The sequence below is a fragment of the Uloborus diversus genome, chromosome 9 (assembly GCF_026930045.1).
Source record: "Uloborus diversus isolate 005 chromosome 9, Udiv.v.3.1, whole genome shotgun sequence".
NCBI classification, from domain to species: Eukaryota; Metazoa; Arthropoda; class Arachnida; order Araneae; family Uloboridae; genus Uloborus; species Uloborus diversus.
This window is the reverse complement of record NC_072739.1, coordinates 95672991-95699927: the sequence shown is the minus strand read 5'-3', so window position 1 is coordinate 95699927 and position 26937 is coordinate 95672991. Positions and strand designations below refer to the sequence as shown.

The 26937-nt window shown below is 34.9% G+C and overlaps 1 protein-coding gene across 1 annotated transcript; it reads left to right on the top strand.

Annotated features, from left to right (window-relative positions):
* Positions 1-436: 436 nt before the first annotated feature.
* On the top strand, positions 437-20942 carry LOC129230384 (uncharacterized). Its single transcript, XM_054864782.1, has 4 exons — positions 437-512; positions 3322-3472; positions 14818-14978; positions 20470-20942. The coding sequence occupies exons 1-4, from the start codon at positions 437-439 to the stop codon at positions 20940-20942; spliced, it is 861 nt and encodes a 286-aa protein (XP_054720757.1).
* Positions 20943-26937: the final 5995 nt, after the last annotated feature.

Here is a 26937-nt window from a genome sequence, read left to right as displayed (position 1 = left end):
ATTGGTACATCAGTAAACAACCCGGATCTTCATTCTCTCTAGAGTGCGACAGAGCCTTCCAAACTGCTTTCTCAAGATTGAAAAGCGGTCACATTAAAAGTCTCTCCTTTCGTGAAGGCGAGGAGGTTTTTACTCTTTGTAAAAAATGCCAAACTCAGCGGGAATCTCCTAAACATATCATGAGCTGCTTGGGACTTGTAGGGGAAGATCTTTACTCCTCTCCCCTCCTGGTATTGGACTTCTTAAGTGTCAATGGTCTTATGGGCCTTGTCTGATTCCGTCAGACGGTGTAAGGATAAGCCCCAACAACAACATTAACAAAGGTTGCAGTTTTGTCCGTTCGGAGGCAGATGTCATCCCATTGAAACTAAAAGTGCCAGCAAACTGGTAGATAAAATAAATTTATATGACCAACAAGTATATTTATCTCACCTCCATGGCTGCAGACTCCTCAGCAATGTTGCAGTTGGTTGGTTGGCTAAAAGTACATAGCAAAGAGGAAACTGTGTTCAGTATGTCGCATTTGGTTCAGATTTGGTAGGACTGTTCTGTAAGCTGCGTAAGTGCTAGATTTCGATAGATGGGTTTAACATTCTTAGAGAAAGTGAACAAGTATAGAAGCACTGAAAAAATCAGATATTAAAGGTTAAAACTTAATATTCATTTGCTAATATAATTTTACTTATTTATTTGTTACATGCTTAAGCTATATTTAAACTATGTACTTATATTTTGGATTGTTTAAAAAGCCAAATGTTTATTCGAAATAAGGCAATATTTATCATTTAAAAAGCTGGTTTCTAGATAGTTCTTAATGTTTTGTCTCAAGAACTTATCATTTTACGTTAGGTTTAGTACAGAATAAGAGCTTTTTTGGCATTCTCCTCTTTTCTTCTGAGAGACTAGAGATAAGAAAAGTAATAAAGCTTTTTACTCTTTTTCTTAGAGAAGACAGAAAATACTAACTTGTCTTTTTCAGCTTTTGATTAAGATGTAATCGTATGTTATGTGTCTGTGTTAATTATAAATTACTGAAAAAATGAGTAAATTAAGTAAAGGAAACTTCGAAATTTGATGGTGAAACCAATAAAATATGCAAGTCTTGTTTATGATGTAATATAATTAAAAAAGAAAATACTTTTTATTGGAATAAAAAGTTTAGAAAAAATAGTGTAGTTTAATTCGGCAGTTGATATATTGCAGAGAGTTTCTTTTCTTTTAACCTTTTTTTGGCACTTAACAGTAGATTATTTGCGATATACCTAGCCAATAAAACTCGAAAATGTTTTACCATTAATTTGATACTTTAAGCTAGTCTCTGTGGCAAGCGTGGTAGTCCTGTTCTAATTTACGCGATTACGCGACTCATAGAAAGTCCGCATTTTAAATACACTAAAACTAACCAAGGTATTACTCTTATACTAAAACTACGGTAAATATGAATGTATAAAGTATTGTTGTTGAATAATTCCGGGTATTTATCTTAGCAATCGGGATGACAACATCATTTTAAAACACCATTTAAAAGTAATTAGTTAACAATAACTGTTTGTATACTCTCTATGTGCAAGCGCCTTTCTCGGACTGACCTACTAGCTGTTTTTTCATACTGTTCTGGGTCAACCACGTGACACAGCATCTTGTACAATACTGCCCAATGTGACGGGATCTTATTTTGAAGAGACAGGGATTAACGATATTTCTCCACGACATCTTGAGTTGCTGTTACAGCACATCGTAATTACAAATTTAGGAACATTGCTTAGTTTCACAAAGTGTAAATAATTATTAAATTACTTTCCGAAAAGCAAAAAATAACTAAAAAAGTTCTTTTGACTAAATATGCTTCAAAAGTGAAATAGATGAGGAATATTAGTCCAAAGCGGACTGTAAAAACAATAAAAGGGAGGAGAAATAGTACCTTTAAAAACCTTCAAATTATAAATAATTTATTATTGCATGTCTAGGAACTGTTTTGAATAGGGAGATTGTATAACATTCTGATAAAACGCAAGAAAATGCGAGTACGTATGTTTGTTACATTTTTTCAATTTGTACATAATAGAAAGCCATAAATATTTAATCATACTAAATAAAACAGGCTGGAAAGTAGTTGCATTTATAGGTGGGTGCGGTCTTTCGAATAATTGCATTTTGTCACGCATTTTTGTCGCAAATGGTTCTTAATGCTCAAATATTTTCCTTCGTTTCGTTGTCTTTTCCCGCGAAGGATACCTTACACAAGATCCGGTTTTATACTATAATAAAAAAATTTAAAGTATTTTACACACATATTTTATTAATAAAAATTTCCACCTTTTTTTTCTCAATCAAAAATACTAACAACGTTAGTATCACTTTGAAACATCCGTCATACTACTGTGAATGGCATAGACTTGACAAAAATATTAAACCAATATTTTTTCATGCTTAATATGCAAATGATTTGCTTACAGGTGCAATTATCAATTCAAAGATAAATGAACCAAATTTTTTCTTCCATAAAGTTCAATTACACAAATGGGAAATGAGTGAGCACAGTGTGCAAAATACTCGAATACAAGTGCTCTATTTATATATCCAGCTAGAATGGAGGAAGAAATATGATTTCATGTTATAAATCCAATCACATAAGCATAACCACCGCTGACAATTTCAAACTTTGTTAAGCTTATTAACTAATCATATCTCTTACGAGTGTAAGAGACACAAGAAGAGTTGAGATGTTAAGAATGAAAATCAGCTGAATCCACTAGCCAAAATTTTACAAGATATAAGAATTTTTCAAAAAAAAAAAAAAAAAAAACCCTTGAATTGGAATGTTTTGGAAAAATACCGGTTTTTGACAGCAGTTTTCGGCTAGATGCCTTCAAAATCGCTTTGTAGCTTCAAAGCATCCAATAAAATGTAACAAATTATTAAATAAACTATATTTTGAAAATTTCATGGATTGAGTTGGTATTGTTATTGAAAGCCTGATATAAAGATTTACTTTACTGACTTAAAAAGAAACCACAAACATATGTTTTTAAATCGTAGATGAGGAATCAGTAACTGGTGAGAGCAATTCCTATCATTGGCTTAAAGAAAAGCTGAGGTAAAGAACTCAAGTCACGTGATTCATTTACGACAAATAGGCGACGCGTTTTTCGCAAAAAAACTAATAAAATAAATCTGACTTCATCCAATACTTTTACTTCAAATGATATCATGTGACTTAGGATCATTGCTTCAAGAATGAGAGGCTTCACTTTCTTTATTTTTTATTTCTTCTCGATGGTTTGAAATCCTGTTCTAATTCCGTTTGATATTCTGCTTTAGGTGTGCCTATCGAGGGATGCCGAGATCCGTGGAATGTGTCTGTGGTGCTAATTTCGTGGCGTCCTCCCGCCGTCAAAGTCCATTGGAATTTCAGCCCCACAAATTTTTCCGTGGAGAGATTTGAGCTCACCTACCGTCCACTGAATGCCAGGTAAGCAAGAACTAAAATATTAAGCCATTGTTTCTTCTAGAACAGGGTGCTCAATCTACGGTTCTTGAACCAAAACAGCCAGATGCGGAAAAAATATGCACCCATATCAATTGGAAAAGCCTGAAACTTTAGTGATATCAGGTAATATCTTTAACCTCCGGCGGCTAGTTGAAAATTCAAGATTTTGCGGAAAAAAGGGACTTTTGCTGAAATTTTTTGAAAGATATTCAACTCAATGTAGCAAAGGAGTTGGGGGCCAAAATATTAGGCAATTGTACCTTCTAGATCTAGATCAGTGTGTTGCCAACATGCGGTCCGATGAGCCACATGCGACCCGCTAAGCTAGCCTGTGTGGCCCGTTGTCTTTCTCAATGTTTGAAATCGAAAACCGCGATTTCTCACATCGTCGCAAATTTAAAGCAGAATAGCCTAATACTGGTTTTTGGGAAACAGATAGAATTCATGAAATAAGCTTCAACTATTGATAATAAAAATTCTTGGTTTGTAATTTTCATTCTCTTTCCACGTTTTTCCGAGTTCTTTTAACATTTAAAAAAATATTTTAAAATGTTATGTGTCCTAGCCTGTGAGACTAGTTTTAACATGAAGTGCGTCCATCAGGCGAAAAAAGGTTGGTCATCACTGTTCTTAAATAATACGCAATAAATAATGGGCTGTTTATTGTTTTTTTCACTCCAGATTCTTAATATCTCAACTCTGCATCTCCTTTTGACAACTTTTGCATCTGAAAATACTCATCCAAAACTAAAAGGTTCAAAAATAAAGACCGTTCTGGTTAAACGTGGACATGATGTATACATAAGATAAATAAATACCTTTGTGCTAAAAAGTAAAATACGAAGTAACAAAAGCTTTTTTCGGATGTCTTTTCATCCATAAGCTCATTTATTTTGCATTGAAAAAGGCGTTCTTTGTAACGCCGAAACACGTTTATGCAGTAATCTGCAATTTGTGCGTTTTGACGTTGTTAATTCTTGTTTTAGGATGCATACATGTTTGTTTTAAAAAATAAGAATGAGTACTATATTCCTACCGAAATAAACCTACCAGAAGAGAAAAAAAAAGGACAAAAATGTAGAATTTCGTTCACACAAACACAGAATTGCAAAACAAAGTGGGAAGAAAAGTAAATACATGCACGTGCATTAAATTCATTATTTTAATACGGCGTTGTCGATGATCATTTTCCACTGCTATCACAAACCACTGTTAGAAAAGAACTAACGTTTTAGCACCTAATAAAGTGGATGTGAAAAAAAAAATATCTGCTAAAACCTAATCTATTTTCTTTTGCCTCATACGCGTTTTATATGGAGTTGTAAACTTTTACTGCTAATCTTATGAATCTTCTGCTTATAATTTTAGTGCAGATGAGCGAAATAAAATCATTTCCGCATTTCATCATTTTGCAAAAATAAGTTAACCCTACCAAATAAGAGTACAACGGGAATGAAACATTATCATGCTTTATTGTTAGATTCAAGTTGTACAAGCTTCACGCGAAGAAAATTTTAACTACATACCTAATTCAATATTTTTTTTAAATCGTTCATGATGAATTTCATAATATACTAGCTGCGTTGCCCGGCTTTAACCGGTCTACTTTGAAAATAAAAATTGTGTCAAGTGAGGTATATTCAACAATCAGGCTTAAATAAATTAATTTAAAAAAAAACATTATGCAAAAATTTCCTTTCCAAACAATGACGACAGATATTAAAATACTTTTTAAGAAATTAAATCCTGAAAGATGGATTTAAAAAGTGTAACCATGTAAACACAAAATAAAGTAAGTTTACGGAATTAACATGTGAAGGAAAATGGTTTACAATTTGAATGGACATGAGATTTTTTGAACTTGATTTTAAAAGGCTTGTAATTTTTTTTCCTTTCGAGATAGAAGCTTATTTTTTTCGACCATAGGTCGAGATAGATCTGGAGTAAAAAATGTTGCTTTTTCCAATGGTGTCAAAAAGAAACCTGTGGGACAATTCCTTCACTTTTTATTTATTTATTTGATAAAGTAGTACCTAAATTTCAGCTAAACCTAAAAAAATTCAAGCTAAAAACGCGAATAACTCCCGCCGTATTTAGGTTATAGCTTTGAAACAAATTGCGTAGAACGCGGGAAATTCTATTCTTTCCAGTGATATCTAATATTAATATGTGCAAGTAGTTTTTCACCCCCCACATTTGGGAATTTGTGACAATTTGGCCTGAATTGGAATTAAAAAAAACTACTCGTCGATTTTTTTTTTTTCGAATCGGTCTGCAAACCTTTCCGGGATTCAAAGAAGGATACTGTGAAAATTTCAGCGAAATCGGCCGGGTACTTCTTAGGTTTTGCGCATTGTAACAAACGGACGTCTTTTGGAGATTTCATTTTATGCTATGTAGAGATTAACCTTTAAAATACTCTTTTGAGCGATTTTTTCACGACTTTTCTCGTAGCTTAACTTTATAAGAATCGAGAAACAAAACTGTTGAGCGCATATTGGTTGAAAATTATTTACCTAAAATTATACACATATTTTACATTTACATCAATCTTTTTGGCAGGGCTCATTGAAACTGAGCTTCAATATTGCACCCAGCGTACTACGTGCAATAGGGTAGAACGGGTTTTTAAAAATCGATTTTGGTATAGTGTAGAAAAAGTTTTTTTTTTGCATTCGTAGAACACTCGAAAAGTTCATATATTTTATTAAAGCCGTGCCAAGCTGCGTTGCCCGGCTTTGCACGGTCTGTCTCGAAAATGAAAGTCATGCCAAGTAACGCGCGTTCAACAATCGCTTGAACAAAAAAAAAGGTAAAATTTCCCGACAAATTGCAGAAAATTACAAAAAAAGGAAATTTTTTAATCCCCCAATTACAGAAAAAACCTCAGAACAAAAGCCAGAACTTAATTTCTTCATATTTGAGAAATAAATGGCGACAGCCCTTTCTTGAAAATGACTTTCTTCACGTTACAAATGTAATTAAAAGCATTGTTCAACAACGACCGTGATCAACAATAAATTTCTAATTGAAGGCTTACCTACATTTTAGAATGAAATCATCGAACAACAGAAATAGTTTACGTTATAATTACCTTGAAACATAGGAACAAATTTTGCCTGATGCAGAAAACTCAGGGGTTTCAATGGATATTTTATTCTACTTTTTGCGAGCATTTCGTTGCCGTCATTCTTTTGAAAAATTCCATTTTCGGGTCCTAAAATTTTTACTCGAACGGTTCGGCTCTTTTTTTTTTTTTTTTGCCATTTGACACTCCCCCCCCCCTCCGCCCGTTCCTTTTCGGGTGCCCAAGTATATATATATATATATATATATATATATATATATATATATATATATATATATATATATATATATATATATAGAGAGAGAGAGAGAGAGAGAGAGAGATTTAGCCTCGCCCTTTTGTCACTAAGAGAAGAGTAAAAAAACAATAGAGACTAATTTACCAAAAAAATATGTCTTGAAAATAAATTTCAAAATTAGTTTCGGCGTAGCGTGTAAATTTCGTGCAAGAGCTCTGCTAAAATGCTCTAAAACGTTCATTAACGTTGTTTAATAATAAACCTCGTTTCTACGCCATCCGTCAATAAAAGTGAAAAACAAAATATCATTTTCCCAAAATATTCATATTTCAAAAACTAATTTCAACATTGGTTCAAGCACACAGTAAATATTACTCAACGAACCAGTTAAACCTCTCAAAAAGTTCAATTAATTTCATTTAATATTTACTGGTGAACCTGCAAAATTAAAAAACTGTTAAAGCAGATAGTAACTGAATTAATTATAGAACCTGTAACGTAGTTGCACGTAGTGTTGAAGTTAATACTAGCATCTGTTATTAGATATACGTAACTGATTAAATATTTTCCTGATTTTAAAATATGCAAGCATGCAAATATAATTATTAATAAAGTATTTTTTTCAATGCATATCTGTCGACCTGGGACTGGAGGTCTGTTCAGAATATTAGGAAGTATCAATGTACTGCTTAACTGCATTTCAAAGTGAGGAACGTCATAATATTTTCCGAACACTAAAATAGAGCTCAGATCAGAAGGGCCACGAGAAATACGGATGACCGTTTCGTATGTATTTATCTTCTTTCAAGAAAATACAAGAACACCTATCAGGGCCATATATAAGGGTGGGGTCTTAGGGTTCAACCCCCGAAAAGTTCGGTTTGACATTAAAATGTGCGTTTATACTTAAAAATTTCCAAAAAATATTGTTCCAAAACTCAAATGTCTTTTATATGTATATTAATTGCATAAAACCCTTTTAGTGAGTCAAGGCTGGTTTTATATAATGTACTACCTTTCGCAAAGCTCCGCATTAAAGTTTTTAAACCTTCGCCGAAATTATTTTCTGGTTACGGCCCTGAAACCTATTACCATTAATATCAACTCATCACACACATAGATGAGAACTTCTATCTTCTTTACTAATAATAAAGCTAAAAGTCTCTCTGTCTGGATCTCTCTCTGTCAGGATCTCTGTGACGCACATAGCGCGTAGACCGTTCGGCCGATTCTCATGAAATATGGCAAAGTTAGTTTGTAGCATGGGGGTGTGCACTTTGAAGCGAATTTCGAAAATTCGATGTGGTTCTTTTTCTATTCCAATTTTAATAACAAAATTATCATAAGATGGACGAGTAAATTACGAAATCATAATAACGTGGAACCGTAACATGGGCTCAAGTCAATTGGCGAGATACGAAATTATCATAACGTGGAACCGTAACATGGGTACAAGCCAATTGGCGAGATACGAAATTATCATAACATGGAACCGTAACATGGGTACAAGCCAATTGGTGAGAAAATTCACCACACATTATTTGTAAACATACAGGCGAACCAAAAGACCTTTTAATTTTTCTTTATGCAAAACCGTGCGGGTACCACTAGATATTTATAAAACATTAGATAAAGTTTTTTAACTAGTGTCTCAAATAAAGCAGAAGGCACAAAATTACCACAGCCGTTCTGGCTGGCTTTGATTTAGTTTCCCCTGAGCAGCAAGCCTACGAAGTTGGTAAAGACAAATGATAGTGGTAAGTAGAGAAAAAAAGAACTAATGGAAAAGGGTTTAAAGGGCAGTTGAAAGAGATATGATATAAAGTTTACAATTTGATTACTGCAAAGGTAATACCATTTAACAAATATCTGGTCATCTAAAAACTAACATTAGAAGCGTATCTAGCATTAATAGAAGGTTGGATATAAAAAAAATAAAGAAGATGCCAGGTTTTTAATCAGTCGACTCTCGATACCTCAAAGCCTTATAACTCGAATATTCCTTTACGTCGAAGTTTTTATAATTTTGTGTTTTCAATGCAAATTTTGTCCATGTCTCGAATGTATTCCTTTTAAGTCGAAGTTTTTCCGAAAGTTTCGTTTGTTACCAAGGGTTTCCTTTTTATTTCAAAACTGGAGAACATTTTGTAACAAAAGAAGTAAGAAATTTTCAATAGTTCAAGCCCTAGCAGTTACTGTAAACCCTGTTTCTTTGGTTAATTTCAGTTAAGTTTTTGCAAATGAATTGTTTTTTGGAGTTTGGTTCATCGCGCTTCCAAGAATCATTAAAATACAGCTCATTAGATAGCCAATATCTGTGTAAATTTTTAGGACATAGAACAAGAATTTTTAATGAGTCGCCACGTCTCCTTGGGTTTTAATGATGAAGGCAATAAATTTTGATCTTTTTCGCACTAGCAGTGAAGAATTAATTGCTTTATCTATTCAAATTTCATCAAAATTTCAATTTCAAATTTCAGTATTATGTTTCTCTTGTATGCTGCAAAATTTTTGGAAAATTTGGTAATGTGTAATGGAAAACTCTGCGGGCTATGTGCCAAAACCTGTATATAAAATTCGTATTTTGAAACAGTAAATGTTTATCTGTGGTTCTCCAAAAACGTATATTTTCCAATCACATTTTTTTATAAAACAGAAACAAGGAAAAAAAATCTAAAAAAAAAGTATACTTGCACTTTGTTAGGAACTTATTAATAGAAAAACGGAGGGAAATCATTTTAACTATGCTACACCCCTCAAAACAGGGGGGGAGGGGCAAATTTTTGCACTCCAGGAGAGGGACACAAGCAGTACCAGGAAAGTAACAAATTGAGTTTCAACAAGGGTACCAAACATTTAACTGTAGTAGTAAAGAAGTAACTGTAACCCAAATGAAAAACTATTTTATTGCATGAAAAACCTCCCTTAACGGACACTCACAAATAGCGAACAACTCTTCGAATCCGAGTCCCTTTACATTGGTTTTTTCCATATTATACACTCTGAATAGCTTACAGTACGAATAACGCGCGCGAACAGTTATTTTTTTTAAATCAATTGTTATGTTAAAATTCTAAACTAACAAATTAATAACAATTTTTCTATTGTTTGTTATTTCTAATTCTTTAATTTAAAAAAGTATTTATCTAACTCTAGAAAGTTGTGCTCTAACAGGGGTGCCCTATCCTCCCACCCCCAAGAGCAAGAGCGCACCACCCTAAATTATCGTGAAGACCCCCTCCCCCCAAAATCAAGAAACCCTCAGATAAGAAAAATACCCCTCAAAACACTCCACCTAAAATTTTCAATGACGCAGTCTGCACCATGAGCCTCCCCCCTCCATCTAGGTGGGCACCCCTGACTCTAGTTGATCAAAGTCAGAAATTTAAAGCAACTTCATTTAGGTATTCGAGCAACATTTCAATTACAAAATATATAACGAACAAATCTCTTTTTGAAAGATTCGTCTGAACAAGAAAAAAAAGAAAAATAAAGCAATATTGAATTTTTCAACCGCTACATTTTTTATTCATCGTTTGCCAAATTCTATTTTTTTATTAGCATAATCTTATTTTCTAACTAACGTATTGGAAATAAATTCTAATCTACTATATGTATTACAAGTGATATGAAATTCATGCTAGAAGAGCGAGTTGTTTTGCGCCAGGAGTATGACATTTTCCTTTCAATTTACCTGTTACGTAGGTCCCGGATTATAATTAAGGTAAGGAATGTTATTTTTCTGTTCTAACCTCATAATTAAACTATACATTATGAGAAGATTTTTTTTTCATTTGATACAAAAATGTTGTCCAGGAGAATGACAGCAAAAATGTTATATACATAATTTTTGAACTTCAAAAATTTAATAACAGCAGAGAAATCACATTAACAAAATACTCAATAAAACCAACAAAATGTTGATAATAAACAGTGTTTTAGTACAGCAGATTGAAAATTCCATTTTTATCTATAATATATTTGAACTCATTTCTTAGGACAGGAGAATGGCATGAAATCCAGGGGACAAACTTCAAAATGATGTATCTTAATTATTTAAGTAAATAAATTTCTTCAAAGAATTTTAATTTACACCTTAAAATATGCATAATTTGGTAGGGGAATGTGAGGCAAAGTGAAATGGTGAAATATTCTGCTTTTAGCGCCACCTATCTGGTAATATTTTAACCATGTAGTAACACATGTTGTCTGTTCCAATCCAGAAAAAACTTGCCTCTGAAAATCAAAGAATATGATAATCCGAGCAATTTTCAAAAATTGATACTCGTATTGTAATACTTCGTTGTAAGTCAAAATGTATTTTTTGTTATTTTTCTTTACTAATAATAAAGCTGAAAGTCTCTCTGTCTGGATCTCTCTCTGTCAGGATCTCTGTGACGCGCATAGCGCCTAGACCGTTCTACCAATTTTCATGAAATTTGGCACAAAGTTAGTTTGTAACATGGGGGTGTGCAGCTCGAAGCGATTTTTCAGAAAATCGATGTGGTTCTTTTTCTATTCCAATTTTAAGAACAAAATTATCATAAGATGGGCGAGTAAATTTCGAAATTATCCTAACGTGGAACTGTAACATGGGCACAAGCCAATTGGCGACAAAATTCACCACACATTATTTGTATACTATATACAGGAAAACCAAAAGACCTTTTAATTTTTCTATTGCGGGCAAAGCCGTGCGGGTACCACTAGTCAATCATAAAATTCTTGTTATTGACATTTTAAATATTTATTGAGACCTACTAATATTCAATGCAGTATTTATTTGTTAAATATTGAGCTAATTTGTATTTCAAGTGCTTTGTAGAGTTAATCAAGTGCATACGAGCAAAGTGCATGCTGTAAAGTGAAACAATTCATTTCATTTAACTATTCAATCTTTTATCAATTCACTTACTCATTTATTTATTAATTCTTTCATTTATATTCCTTCATTAAATAATTTCATTATTTATTCATTCATTCACTGTTTTACTAACTGATGTATTTTTTCTCACTTATTAGCTTACGAATTTATTCATTTATTGTTTCATTTATTTTTCAATTAATCATTCTTTCTTTTATTTACTCCTTCATTTGGCCAAAAATATCTTTAGTGATCGAAAATATTTCATTAAAAAATATTTTATTTTTCACTTTCCCCATGAAAAAAAATTAGGCAAAAATGTCCAACTTTTTTCTAGGTACAAATTTACTGTAAAAATAAAAAATTATATTTCAATGCAAGTCATATAAGAAAATATATTGTTCTATTCTTTGTATACCGTAATTTTCAGAAAAAATTTCCAAATTGTTCATCTTGAAAAAAACAAGTTACCTAAACCATTTATTTCACTTTGCCCCACATTTCCCCACTACAAATTAAATTTGTGAAATGTTATTTTAAAAATTTAATTGCATTTGAGAAACGGAAACAGACAGGCCAAAATTGTGACTTTCTGGGTGTTTAAAACTTTTTGTAAGAAAAAATAAATGATTTATTGTTTGAATAAGAATGGAATAACATCAGACCAAGTTGTTTCCAACTATTAAAAAAAGGAAAATTCTAGGTCAAACAATTCTTGTTTTAGGCTTTTTGGGACATAATATTACTAGGATTTGGGAGAATTATCCTTATATCTTTCTGAAAAAAGTGATACTTTCGCAGAAACATAAAAATTAAGTGTACACTGTACGTACATATCTGTAGTAAGTCAACCTTTTTTTTTTTAAGTTAAAGCTTATTCCCGGCTATTTTTAATGAGGAACGATTTTTTTTTCCTAAATTTCCTGCTGATGTTGATTGAAATGCATGAGTGATTTAATTTTTATCGAAAAAAAACTAGAGCATACCTTTTTTAGGCAAAAGTTTGGTCTCTAATATCTTGAGAAATGTGCGAAATTTTAATTTTTGAAAGTTCCAATACTCTTGGTTATATAAAATATATGTTGAGAAAAGTTCACAAAAATTTAAGAGACATTCCATCATATCCGAAGTTTTTTTACTTATAGTTTCTCATTAATATACATTTTTCACCGTCTCATTGTTAAAAAAAATCAAGCTTAACTTTTCATAGAAGTTATTCCAACTGATGTAATCACAGCAATTTATTTAAAACGGCGTCCGAAGAATTTTTCCTATTACGAAACTTAAATCATCTTTATTTATTTGCACCTTTGAAAGGCATTTAAAGTTTCCGAACTTTGTGAAAACTCCGAAATACGTGTTAATGTAATTACACAACTAACATTCCAAACAGCCATCATGCATTTCTTCAAAAGTTCCATTAACACATTAGCCGCGTGGAATGAAGTGACAACCAGACACGTGTTATAGCCATTAACGAGAACTTTTCTGAACAACATGTGTTGCCGACGGTTCACTCTAATGGTGCGTTCATTTATTTAAAATTGTAAATGTACTTGAAAATGGTTAAAAAGAAACAAAAATGGAGGGGGTCCACTAAATGTGTGAAATGAATATCAAGACCTTTAAGAAATCTACAACATTTGCCATTTTCAACCTAGTTTCATGTATATCATAAGAAAATTTTGGCATCAAATAGCAAATGAACATAACCAGTCAAAGTAGGCTCAAATTTCCGCAAGACCATCGTATTTAATGATGATAGAAAATTGACAGAATAGCGGTTAGACTTCCGAACACGAGTTTTATTGAAACAAGTAAACAAGAAATTCATTATTCGTTGTAAAAAAAGGAAACTTCTCGGTGAAATGAGCTTAATTTGACATATTTAAATATATATATATATATATATACTGCAATAAAAAGGACATTTTTTTAAACTTCATAAAAGCGCATCGTGCAATGACTGCTGTCCCTAATACAACAACTTGTAACGGTAAAGATATCGCGAAATCGCGGCAAATCACAATTGACACAATTGCGATGTCTTACATGGGTCATGCTGGGATTCATTTGTGACGTGCTTCCTGTGACTTCACAGCAGCATCGCTTCAAAAATTAGACCTACTTCACACGTGACAACTTAGTTGAATCAACTTTAGAACGGACGGTTTTATTAGGATGTGTAACCAGGTAGAAAAGTGAACGAATCACCCGGTATCCTTCACACGACAGGCAACTCGTCAGGCACACCACGCATACATGCTATCACCATTCTCCCCCCGATTAGTTGCATCGAATTTTTAGTTGATTCAACTAATTCATCATTATCAAACGTTTGCCCTACCACGAGTAAGCTAGTTGAGTCAACTCTATTCAGTTTAAACGGCATTATTGAGCAACTGCTCGAATAAATTCAGCTTATTAGAAGAAAGTTAATTTAAATAAGCTATTTCGTGTGAACATAACGAAAAACGATAGTCAACTTGACAGGCTGCTTTTTTGAAAGGTTGATTCAACTAACCGTGTGTAGGAGGACTAATTTCTGACAAGTCACTTAGTGATGTTTTGATGACGTCACTTCAAGGTCACTTTGTGACGTCGCTCGAACTCATAAATAATCTTTACTTTACTAGAGACCATGTAAAAATTTGGGGACTGCTCATAGACTACCCCTTAAAATCGTCATCCATGTAACTTATAGCTTGTTTGCATGCTCTTTTCATTGTTTCATTTAGAAACAAGATCTTCTAGACATTATTTAAAGGGGAAAGTGATAAAAAATATTCAAACGTGAATTCAGAACTTCTGAGGAACGAAATTTGTTCTTATGTGTTGGGTGAAAGAAAAAACATGGCCCACGCATTTGCGTAGACTGGCCAATCAGGAGTCCTAAAACGATTACGAAGTCTATAGCTGAATAAAGGATGTTTATATGCCGCCCGAACTGACAGACGTAAGTTACCGAAAGCTGGTTATAACTTACGTTTAAGGTAACGATTCGGGATCGTCACTGAACTTGCACATACAGACTACGTTTTAGTCGCTTTGCTATTAGGACAGTTATTTGTTTGTGAGTAGCTCTTGATTACAAGGGATTCAGTTGTGAAAATCAAACCCCTTTTCATTTCTGCTAGGTATCGAGTGGTGCACGAGATTTCCGGGGAGCAGCGATCCGTGACTCTGGAGCGTCTGCAACCTGCGACAGAATACCAACTGTACCTGGTGGCCTTCGCCGTCTCCGGCCAACAGACCAACATCAGCAACAAGGTGCACTTCGTCTCGCCCGACGTCACGCGTCAGTATTTCTTCTGCCATTGCTCTCCCGCCGTCAGATCTAGCCCACTCTTTTACCTTATTCAGTGTCCCAAAATTTAACGAAAAATATAAATTTGCCGCCATTTTTGAAGCAAATTGTTGATAACCCTGAAAAAAGAACAACTGTCAGCTGAGAGTTAAGGGTTCGTAAAATGGATATTGGTACGATACAAAAACGTGTTTTCATTTTTGAACAATATTTCAAAAGTAATAAAAACTGAGACTGGTCAAGCAATAACAAAGATGGATGCAAGGGGGGGCGATGGGGGGGATCGCCCCTCTCGAGAGACCCTACATCAGAATTTTTTCCAATAGGAAGTTCTAAAACCCAAGTATAGGCCATCTTTGACGACATTAAGGAAAGGAATGTGGTTTGAATCTCCCTCCCAGAAACTTTTTGGATTTGAGGTTTCAAAAGGGGTATTTCAAACGATCTTTGGTAATGCTAGGAGGATAAGTTTGGAGGCCTTCCCCCGGGTATTTTGCAAAAATTAAGTCTTGATGACGCGATTGTAAACATTTCAGGTGGTGTTAGGGAAAGAAATAGGTTCAGCGACTTTTCTCCGGTAATTTTCCGAAACTGAAGTTCCAAAAAAACCTAATTTTGGTAGACCTTCTATCATGTTTGGGGAGGGGTTTTCAAAGCATTCCCCCGCAATTACTACGAAATCTAAGTAATAAAACACAATTTTGGAATAACTCTTTAAACGAAAAAGGAATGGACTAGATGTTCCGGGACCTACTTGGATAAACCTCTATATTTTAGTTGTGTCAGATAAAAATGATGTGACCTCCCCCCCCCCCACAAGCATGTGTAAATTAGATACGTAGAAGAGGTAAGTTAAAAATCAACCGCCCCCTTGAACAATTTCTGGATCCGCTCATGAGCTGGTTTTTGATATCTCGACATAATAACAGTTTTTTCTGCCAAATTGGATGTTATTGATATAGCCAATATGTGGTTTCAACAACACGGCGCCGCATGCCATACAGCTATAGCGAACAATTCAATGACTGCACTAAATACATTTCTTGGTCGTATACTCTCTCGTTTCGGTGATCAGGGCTCTCATTCGGGTCCCTGGATGGTGTGATTTTGCACCATTCGATTTTTCTTATATGATAACTGAAGTCAAAGCTCTACATCAATAAGACCACAATTACCTATGCATTATCGTATCGACTAGCTTGCTTGAGCCGGTTACTGCTTGACCAGCTTGAACTTTCATTATTTTTGAAATATTGTTCAAAAATGAGTTGTTGCATCGTATAACGCTCCATTTTTACTAATCCTAAACTCCCAGCTGTCAAATTGTTCTTCGTTCAAGGTTACAATTGCTGCAAAATGGTGGCAAATTCAAAACTTGGGTTAATTTTGGGACACCCTTAATTCGTTTCTCTGAGTATCTTATCACTGGGCTATTTTACTAACCGGTAGCTTTTCACTACGAGTTATACACTGCTCGACATTGAAAATGCTACACCAAGAAAGAGTAGTTTGGAAAAGAAGCAATTTGACAAAAAAAACAGAGATAGCAATGAACAAGTGATCTTGATTTCAAACCGATATTCTGGTCACAGAACGAGAACGGCGTCGACTTAGTAGGATGTAGGACCACCGCGAACGGGAATGCACGAAGAAACACAACAAGGCACAGAGTCATTAAGAGTGCGAATGGTGTCCTAAGGGACGGCTCTCAATTCCCTGTCAACCATTTGTCAAAGTTCTTCTTCTGAACGAAGCAAGGACAGAGTTCGCAAACGACGTCCAATTACATCCTACACGTGTTCGATCAGTGACAGATCAGGAGTTTACGGAGGCCACGGAAGCATCTGTTCATCTTGTACAGCATGATGGTAAATGCGAGCACTGTGTGGTTGGCATTATCCTGCTGGAAAATTACATTGAGCACCCTCTGTTTATAGGTAAGGAATTGTCACCGGCCGCAACAAATTCTGTGCGTATCGTTCGACCGTCATAGTGCCCTGAATATGCACTAGACGTGACGTAGTATCGTACGCATAGCGCCTCAAACCATGATGCCGTGTTGTCGAGCCGTGGGAAGCTGCACAGTTGCTGTCGGATTAGACCAGTCTCCACGTCGTCCCACGGCTACTATTACTAGAAAAACAAAAGCGTGACTTATCTGAGAACATGACGTTCCGTCATTCAAGTTGCTCTAACACGGCACCATTCCAAGCGATGACGTCTATGCTGTGGGGTCAGTGGCAGTCTTCTTAACGGATGCTCGTGGGGGGATATGGAAACATCCAGGGTGTCTTGCACACGAATTAGACTGGAAATCCACGTGGCTTTCGGGGCTGCCACTCTTTGTCGGCAGATGCGTCCATCCACGCGTGCTGCCGTCATTCTGGCTGCACCTGCACCTCTAAAACTTGCCACATTTCCTTGCTCCAACCATTTTCGCCACAGCCGATGCAACGTGGACGCATCCATGTTAGAATATGAGGAGATAACATTTCTGGGCTTATTGGCCGTGGTCTAATTGGAGTAGAAATTCGAGACGTTTCGGCTTGCTTTGCTGCAACCATCATCAGTGGTTTGAGTTTGGTGAGACTGATTCCTGGCTTCGGTGGCTCCGGTATTTAAGCAAACTGCTGCTGCGCTGCTGGTCCTGATTGGGAGGCGTTCTCAAGCCGCTGGTGGAATAAGGTTCCTGATTGGATGAGATACAAGCCGCTGGGTGATCCTGGTACCTGATTGGATGGGATTCACAAGCCGTGGTGGCTACCGGTTTCTGATTGGATGGGACCACAGTATGTTTTAGACTGTTGTGGCGAGCGGATCTAAGGGCAGGGTGCCATGTTTTTGGTAAATTGAAATTCTCCTCTTTTCTGTTGAAATTAAAGGTTTGTTTGAAAATTTCTACAGCTTCGCGATGAAGACTGGCAAAGTAATGAGATGTTGTAGCCAAGATTAGGCTACAACATTTCAGTCTTGAATCTCATCCAATCAGGAACCGTATTCCACCAGCGGCTTGAGAACGCCTCCCAATCAGGACCAGCAGCGCAGCAGCAGTTTGCTTAAATACCGGAGCCACCGAAGCCAGGAATCAGTCTCACCAAACTCAAACCACTGATGATGGCTGCAGCAAAGCAAGCCGAAACGTCTGGAATTTCTACTCCAATTAGACCACGGCCATTAAGCCCGGAAATGTTATCACCTCATATTGACGCCGGTCGTGAAAGCCTTAAACATGTTAGAATCATTTGCAATTTCACCTAAAGACCAACCTGCCCTTCTCAGCCAGCTCACCATAAACTTCATAAAATCGTCTGTCTGCTGGAAATGATTCCGTTGACGGCGGCCTCGCATTCTCTCTTATTACACATATCTTCCGAGACGAAAACAAAACTTCTTCGATTATTCGTCAGTCAGACATAACGGCTGGAATATTGCCCTTTCGAGATTCTTTTATATCTTACTTCATGTGCGTTGGAGAGTTGCACATTTCACATCATTTGAATCACTTACGTCTACCCTGAACTTTGCGTAAATTTCTGACCACGCCTTCTTGATGTTACATTATCAATGTCAAACAGTGTATAAGCGATGAGATATCTCTTGATCGAATCAAATAGCAAAGAAAAGAAGTTTCGCTCTGCGGAATGGATGCAAAGTGTTTTCCATTGTCTATGTTTCATTCAAACTTGAAACGCACTTTCATGTATAATTCTATCAAAACGAAAGCTTGCCATAAAAATTTACATATTTTGCATCAAACTCATCTACGTAAAGGAGTTTAGTGCAGAGATTAGAGATTCTTAAAATAGTTTTCAACAAACTTCAAAAGAATTTCTTAAGGTTTTTGATACTTGAAACAGTAATCTTAAAGCATTTTTCGGAAAAGAAAAAAGGAATACTTAACTGAGTTAAGTAAAATAACTTACAAAAAAATATTGTAACGCTATAGGCTAATGCTCAACGGGATACCTGCGGTTCAGATTTTGAGATTTAAAAAAAATCCAGCTTTGGTCTCTTAGCTTTTTAAGCTCCTTTAAGCTTAGTGGCACAGCACTCGATTCGTATGCTGAAAGTCCATGTTTCAAAGCCGCCGAGATCTCATGCCCACGCGTACGGATGTGAGCGTCATGTCTGCGTACAGAGTCTATGGTAGACACAAGGTCTCTTCGGAGTTTGATCCAAGACCTTCGGTGTATGAATTCCGTGCTTTACTTTTGAGCCTAACGGTCTTCAAAACTCGGGTGAAATGTTGAATTATTACAATCGGACCGTCCGATACAAGCCTACAATGTTTTACAACTATTGAGTTAAAAAAAAAACTTTTTTTTTAAATAACTTTCCAGTGGTAAATTTAAAAGATAACGCTGCAGATCTTCAAAAAAAAAAAAAAAAAATGAAAGCAGCTGTGACAATTCAAGCTCGTTATCTAAAAAACATCCGCAGAAAGAACTAGAAGTTATGTTAAAGCGGTACAGGTAATCTAGTCTAGAAGACAGATTTGACCAGTAAGCCTAAGCCACGATTAAATGTCTGGGTCACTTTAAGAGAGCAGATTACTTGTTTTCCCAACTCTTTCAACATGTTCTACAAGCGAGACTCTTACAAAACTCCTTAGACGATAATTTTAATTGCTTGTTTTATTACTCTACAAAGATTATTTGTGGGAGACGTCTGCAAAATCAAGACATCTTTTTTGGCCAGTTAATCAAAGTTGAAGTTTATTTTCATTTTATCATTCCAATGTGGACAAGTGCAATGATATGGTTACGCAGAATTTTCAAATAGGCAGTCTATAACTGATGTATGCTATTAAAATCCGTTATGGCATGTAATAAATATTAAGCACATGAAAAAAAGTACTTCGTGTTTCCATATCTAATGAGTGTTTTTTGATTATACTGAGAGACTCGTGGATTCAAAAGTATTCTCCTCCTGATAGTAGAGACACATAATCATTTTTGGAAATCTTACAACAAAGAATGAATTAAGAGCATTTTGAACATTCAATTGCAGACAAAGTATTTTTTATAAAAGCAAAGAGACATTGTGCAGATTCAACTTACACAATTACAACATTCTACTACTGGTTATTCTGCAGTAATGCAAGATACAAATGCGTCATTATTGTGAAAATAGTATAAATCATGTCCGAAACTTTAAAACTTATTTTGTTAAGTTTAATGATTATCACTAATTAATCATATTGGATGATGTTTCTCCATTCAGATGTGCATATGATATGTGATACTTTCAGACACAGTCTGATCTTTTTAATTGTGTAATAATCAAGTATTACTGGTTTGTACATAAGTTATTAAAAGAGGTATGTTTTGTGTTTGTATAAGCTGTTAGGTAAGTGTATTTAGTATAATTATTTCAGATGTGCAATAGATGTTTGAAATATTCTGGCGCGGAAAATTTTAAATCATTTGTATGGTCCAGTAAATCCTCCCTGATTGGTTTTCTGACTGTATCTCCCTTCCAGAAAATGACAGTTGGATCCAGAAAGGCGATTCGTCACAGCTGGAAGAGGAGACCCCCGCTCCATTCACCGTCAGAGAAGAGGAGGTTGTGATCGTCGTCCTAGTCCTGGCCGTCTGGGTCTTCGTCATCGTCCTCTTCTTCAACAAGTGGGGGAAGATCCGAATGCTTGAGCCTTACCAACCTCAGTACCATTCCCACCCCGTCATCGCGAAACCGGCACGCCTGCCACTGAACGATGCCCTCGCCCCTCTCGAACGATTCAACCTGGAGTTCGGGGCAGCGCCCACCCCCTACCATGTGCACAAGATGAGACCAAGACAGAACTCAGTGTTCGTGGGAAGCCCGTATAGAAGTAGGAGCGGATCTGTGTTGTCAGAACCTAGAATCCCGAGGAAGGTTAAAAGTGCTGAAGACATTAAATCTCTAGTGATCCAAGTTGGAGATCGCATGCTGCAGCAGTCGACAGCCCTTTGAAGAACATCCATCGGCGCAAACTGCTCATGCTCACGCACCATGTCTTTCAAAAGCAATGAAGAATATGCTCGAATTTTCACACATGTTCTTGACTTCCTCTGGGGTGCCCACCTAAAGGGGGGGGGGGTATGGAGCCACTTAAATTTCAGGAGAGGTTAATTTGTGGGAATTTTGGACTTATTTTGGAGGAAGTTTTGTTTTTTGGAGGGTGCATTGTAGGGCCATCGTCCTACGGGGAAACGGCAACTCTGATTTCTTGCAGCAACCCGTTCTTGGTTTTTTGTTGATTTGAAGAAATAATTAGTCAAAATTGACACTTAGGAGTTAAAAGAAGAATGAACAACTAAACAAATCCGAATGTACTTAAAATAACGCTTTCTTCAATATGTGCTTTTGCACAAATCGATTTGTTAGGCTATGGGAAATATAAAGCATTCAAGGTGGGATGTCGTGCATACTTGCTAAAGGATCTTTAATTCAGAAAATGGGCATCAACTATGAGATGTTACAGTTATGTTTTCAAATAATAAAATTATAATCTGACAAAACATCGGGATAGAACAACTGTTTGATTCTTTACGCATTCAACAGGAGTGTTTCATTACTCTTAGGCTATGTATTTTTGATTTATATCTTTTTCGAATCAATAACAGAAATCTCTTGCTTAACGCCGTCATACATTAAGGTTTATCTTCAAACCAGATTTAGGCGTAAAAGCCATACTGTTTGGTGAAGCGATAAATAAAAAATAGTAATGATAGATACTGAAAAGCTTTAATAATAAAATTACAAAATCGAGGGCTAAATCAGTATGGTCTCTTGGATGTGTGAACGTATCGAGTTCTTCTCATTGCATTTGAGACAAAAAGTGTGCTACAAATTCATACGTTATTCAAACAACCACATATAACTTACTTTTGCTAAACACAGACAATGCCAAACTGGTTATGCTGGACATAAATGGTAAAAAAAAACTAATTAAAATCTTTCCAAGGTAAACTTTTTAAGCAAGATAGAGTCATTTCATTTGAGCTTCTCTATCAAGATATTCGCTTAAAACTTTTATAGACTTGAATAGTTTTTTAACCACGTCTGAGTGGCAACTGCAGTGATAGATTGTATATACATAATGGGAGTGGTTAAATACTTACTCAACACACCTTTGGAGGTGTGTTTCATAAATGCTTTTATTGTAAATACTATGATAACTTGCCTTATTATAAGCAAACATAATGTATACCCTCATGTACGACATGGAGCAATCATGCATTCTTAAAAAAGAAAATATGTTTTTAAAGTTCTAAATGCTTTGCTTTTCAGCTGTGCTCACATAAGAATTTACGTTTCATGTTCGATGTTTTATTATCGCAGGGTTGTACTTTATGCAAAGTGCTTTTGTATTAAAAATGCACAATTTTAATAGCTTTACATTATTTTTCACCCGATGAAAAGACCGTACAGGATTAATATATGTTACACATCTTTTTAATTCAAAGTTGCTTTTAAAATTTTTTATCAAGAATACAGTAAAGCATTGTGAAAATCATAAATGACAAAAAATAATAGATTGAATTTATTATTTGATAATATTTTTCAGCAAAAACGCTATTAGTTGCAGATATAAAATGGAATGAAAAAGAGTAAATTATGCGCATATTCTGTAAACGCATTTGCACGAGCTATTTTATTGGTCAGGGAAAAATATGCGGTCAATCAAATAACGTCGATCCTAACTATTGAAATGGAAAAGAGGTTCTACTTCTTCTCTTCCAAAGCATCATGGTTTCGGTATATTTTTTTGCCTTTTTTTCAAATCGCTATTATTACTCTTTTGCCCAGGTCGGCGTTCTAGCTGTTTTGCGCGGTTGGAAAAAGCATAGGTTCAACGATTCAAATTCACTCTCGTGGAAACAACTGTACAAGAATATAACGTTTTTGATGAAAAATATACTTAATAGAGGGTATTAATGTAATATGTTTGTTGCTATATTTTCTTTTCTTTTTTCTTTTTTTTTTTTTGTTCATTAGTGCTCACCTAGTAATGGGTTAACTGTGTTGCTAAAGAAAAAATGATGGCCTATCCCAATATGTAATTATTCGAACATATAAAAATAACTTTTCATTTTACTATGCTTAGCTCAATTCCGTGACGTCAAAATAATTATAAAACGTTAAAGCAAAGAACAATTCATGCATACTTTGATTCAAAAATATTATCATATTTCAAATGTTCATTTTTATCATTTGTTAACGATTTAGTTTGAAAATGTTTTTGTCGCGTCATTGGGCCTTTTTTTTTTTTTTTTTGGCCATGTGTTTTGGCTAAAAATTTTCTTTAAATTCCTGCTGCGCTTTGTCAGAAATAACCTTTACCACAATTTTGGCACTTAATCAGGATTTTTAGTTCTTAATAATAATGTCAGTAATTTAGGTAACTGTCTAAATCTGTTTGTCAGCTACTCAACACTAAATCCCTGGATCGTAGATTAAGTATTGACGCGTCCGCCATCTTGGGGTAAAATTCCGATTTTTTCCTGTGTCTGCTATGAATTAGTAGCGTGTTTTGCTTTTTGATTGTGGTTTCTAATTTCCTCCGAGTTAATTCACAATCAAGAAACATCACAGTCAAGAAGCAAAACACGTGACTACATTATAGTAGGCATAGGCAGAAAGTGGCGTTTTGCCCCAAGATGGCAGACGCGTTGCTACTTAAACTAAAATCCGGGGGGGGGGGGAATTGGAACATTTTTGTAACCTGCCTCAAATAAATTCCGATCTTCCAAAACGATTTTCATTGTAATACCAAAATAATGATTCGATGATAAAATAAAAGCTTTAAATCATCATTATAAACCATAATAAGGTCACCGATAAAGCTTTAACTACCACAGATTTTCTTCTTTTTTTTTACAAAATTATTTTATAAAAAAGATTTATGTTTGGTTTACTATTGTTTTAATTCCGATCTTCCGAAACGATTTCCTTAGTAATACCAAAATAACGATACGATGACAAAATAAAAAATTTTTTGTTAAGAAGCCATTTTTATGAACCACAAAATGTTAAATAAGGTCACCGATAAAGCGTCAACTCTATCGCAAATTACCTTTTTTATAAAATCATTTATAAAAAAAATATTTGTGTTAGTCTATAAAACGTTAGTTTCAGAATTGAAGCAATTAGAAGCAAAGTGGTGTAAGTGCCAAAATTAAAAATTTGGAGATAATAGTACAAATGATAGAAGTAATACACATCTGTTTTGAGGCAGGAAATCGAAAAAGAAGCCTTGGTAGGTCCTTCGATGCAACATGATTTAGAAAAGTTATTAATATGTTACTACTTACTGTTAGAAATTTGCGCCTGTCTTAATCAAAGCTGTAAGTCCACTTACATCCCTTTGCATCTCACGACTTCAATTATACAGAGTGATTTAAGAAGATGTCAAATTGCTACATTTACTGTACTATACGTTGTACTTGAATTATGTAAGGTACATTTTAAAGAGGATGCCATAAAGTTTTGAATACTAACCACTGGAGTATCCTAGAACCGTACTGTGATGTAGCATCATTAAAACAGCGTCAGTAGTGAGTGACATGGTTACTATGAAACAAAAATTGCATTCCTCTCAGACCAGGTCTCCTGATCTCACAACCTGCGACTTTTTACTATGCAGTTCATGAAAGATGTTGTTTGCGTACCACCTCTTCCCACAGATTTGAATGACCTATGAAACCATATCACAGCGACGATGAACTCAGTGACGCAAGACATTCGTCATCGAGTGCGGAAGGAATTGTGAAGCCGGAGAAAGGTGTATTGAACATTTGAAGTAGTGAGAAGCAAAGGGATGCAAGTGGACAATTTAAAAATACAAGTAAAACGCGTTTAAGGATCAGATCCTAGGTAGGCTTTCATTGATTTTTTTTCTAAATCATGCTGTACATCACCACCTACCAGGGCTACTAGTACAATCTTTTGCCCCAAGACAGAGGAGAGGTTTACCTACCATTTGTACTGGTTATCTCCAAATTTTTAATTTTACCACTTGCATCCCTTTGCTTATCACTACCTCATTTGTAAACTTCCACGTGTATATAATTACATGTAATTTACAGAATTCGTGTACAATGCAAGAGGGCAGAAAATATATGAATTTGAAATTGCGTCTATCTTTTTGAATCACCCTGTACAATGTACATACAAAATGGTATTTATAACTGTTTATTTTGCTTTGGAAAAATTTTGTATTTATGCAACACTGATTTCACTTAAATGTGTGCACTTTTTTTCTGTTATAAACCACTGCCTCAATGTCGCTGATTAATGCAAGTAGAGCACGCATATATATTTGTAGTTACAAGCCTGATTGAATCAAAAAATTTTGTAATGTTTCCTACTAACAAAGGATAAAAATTCTGATATTTGAAAAGCATTTACAAGTCTATTTTGAGACCAAAAGTGCCAGTTTGAAATTAATTTGCTAGAAAGTAAAACTATGATACGTGCATATTTTATTCTTCTACACAAATATATCTTAGACTTTCAAAGAAATTTAGAAAATTTATATCTGAAGTTACATATGTTATTTGATTGAGACATGATTTTCATATCAAATTATACATCTATGCTGCGTTCATGGAAAAGTTAGACTAGATGCAAGCAAAAAAATGCTGCCATTGTGCGGCCCCAATCACGTGATTTTCTTGGAGAAGCGCAAATGGGTGCCATCATCAGACGGCATATGCAGAAAACATTGGTTTGCTTTTTTTTTTTATTCCGGTAAGAATCACCAAAAGTGGTCATTGTAGCAATCTGTTTGTTTAATTTCGGTCTAACTTCTCCGAGAGCGCAGTATAGCGTTAATTGTATAAAATGCATTTATTCCTTTTTTCCTTTGTTTTTTTCTTTCCCCAGAGACCTTGGGAATTTCAAATGTTTGCAAATGCGCTATTATAGTTGCAAACCACTATATCGGGGGAAAAAACTAGTGAGAAGTTGAGCAACACACCACAGACTGCAAATATAGTTAGATAATTCATTCAAATAATTTGTTTATAGTTTTTCAGATCGTTTATGTCTTTTTCTTCACAAAGGACGTAATTTGTGGATGTGCCCAGTTTCTTGATCTGCAGACGAACCTCGATTAACATGAAATGAAAATTAACAAATACGTTTGATGCTTAACCGAGAGAATGACTCCGCAGCCGGGTTATGCGTACTGTTAACACGTTAGCTGCCTCGTTATTCACTGGTTGATTGACACTGAACTTTTCGTTCAGGGCGAGTGTGATTAACAGTATAAAACTAAACAAGTGATCGTCTTAAATTAAAAATTTTAAAAAATGTGGCTGAGGCGCAAATGTAGAATCAAGAGGGAAAATTCAATATTCTATTCAATATTTTATTATTAAATATGATTCAATACTTTATTATACCTATTTATTATTACCTATTACCTATTTAATATTTTATTATTGAAATATATTTCATTAGTTAACAAATAGAAACTGGCAACAGATAAAAATGTTAAATCATTGCTTTGAATTTCCTTTTCGGTCAATAATTAATTCGGTTACGAATCGCTTGAATAGAGGCTCAGCCGTATTTAAAATATACTTTAAAAAAGCGTTATAATTCAAATTCTATATAACATGGAAGTTCCAAACACATTCTATCAGACGCAGAAAAAAATTACTCTTTATTTTGGTACTAAATGTTAAAATTTTTAAATATGTTTTCCCTGTAAAATCGCGAAAAACCTTTTAGAGGTTTTTAATTAATATCTTCGTTAGTTAATGTTAGTTAGTTTCGACGCAACCTAGCCAAGTACACTCTCTATCAACTCTCCTTTCGAGTTTTTTTTTTTTTTTTTTTTTTCAAAATCGGGGCATCCGTTTAGGCGCTGGAGTGCTACAGACAGATACACCAGACACGGCAACCCCCTTCCTTTGTGTGTTGGGGGTTAAAAACTAAATTTTATTAATTCATAATC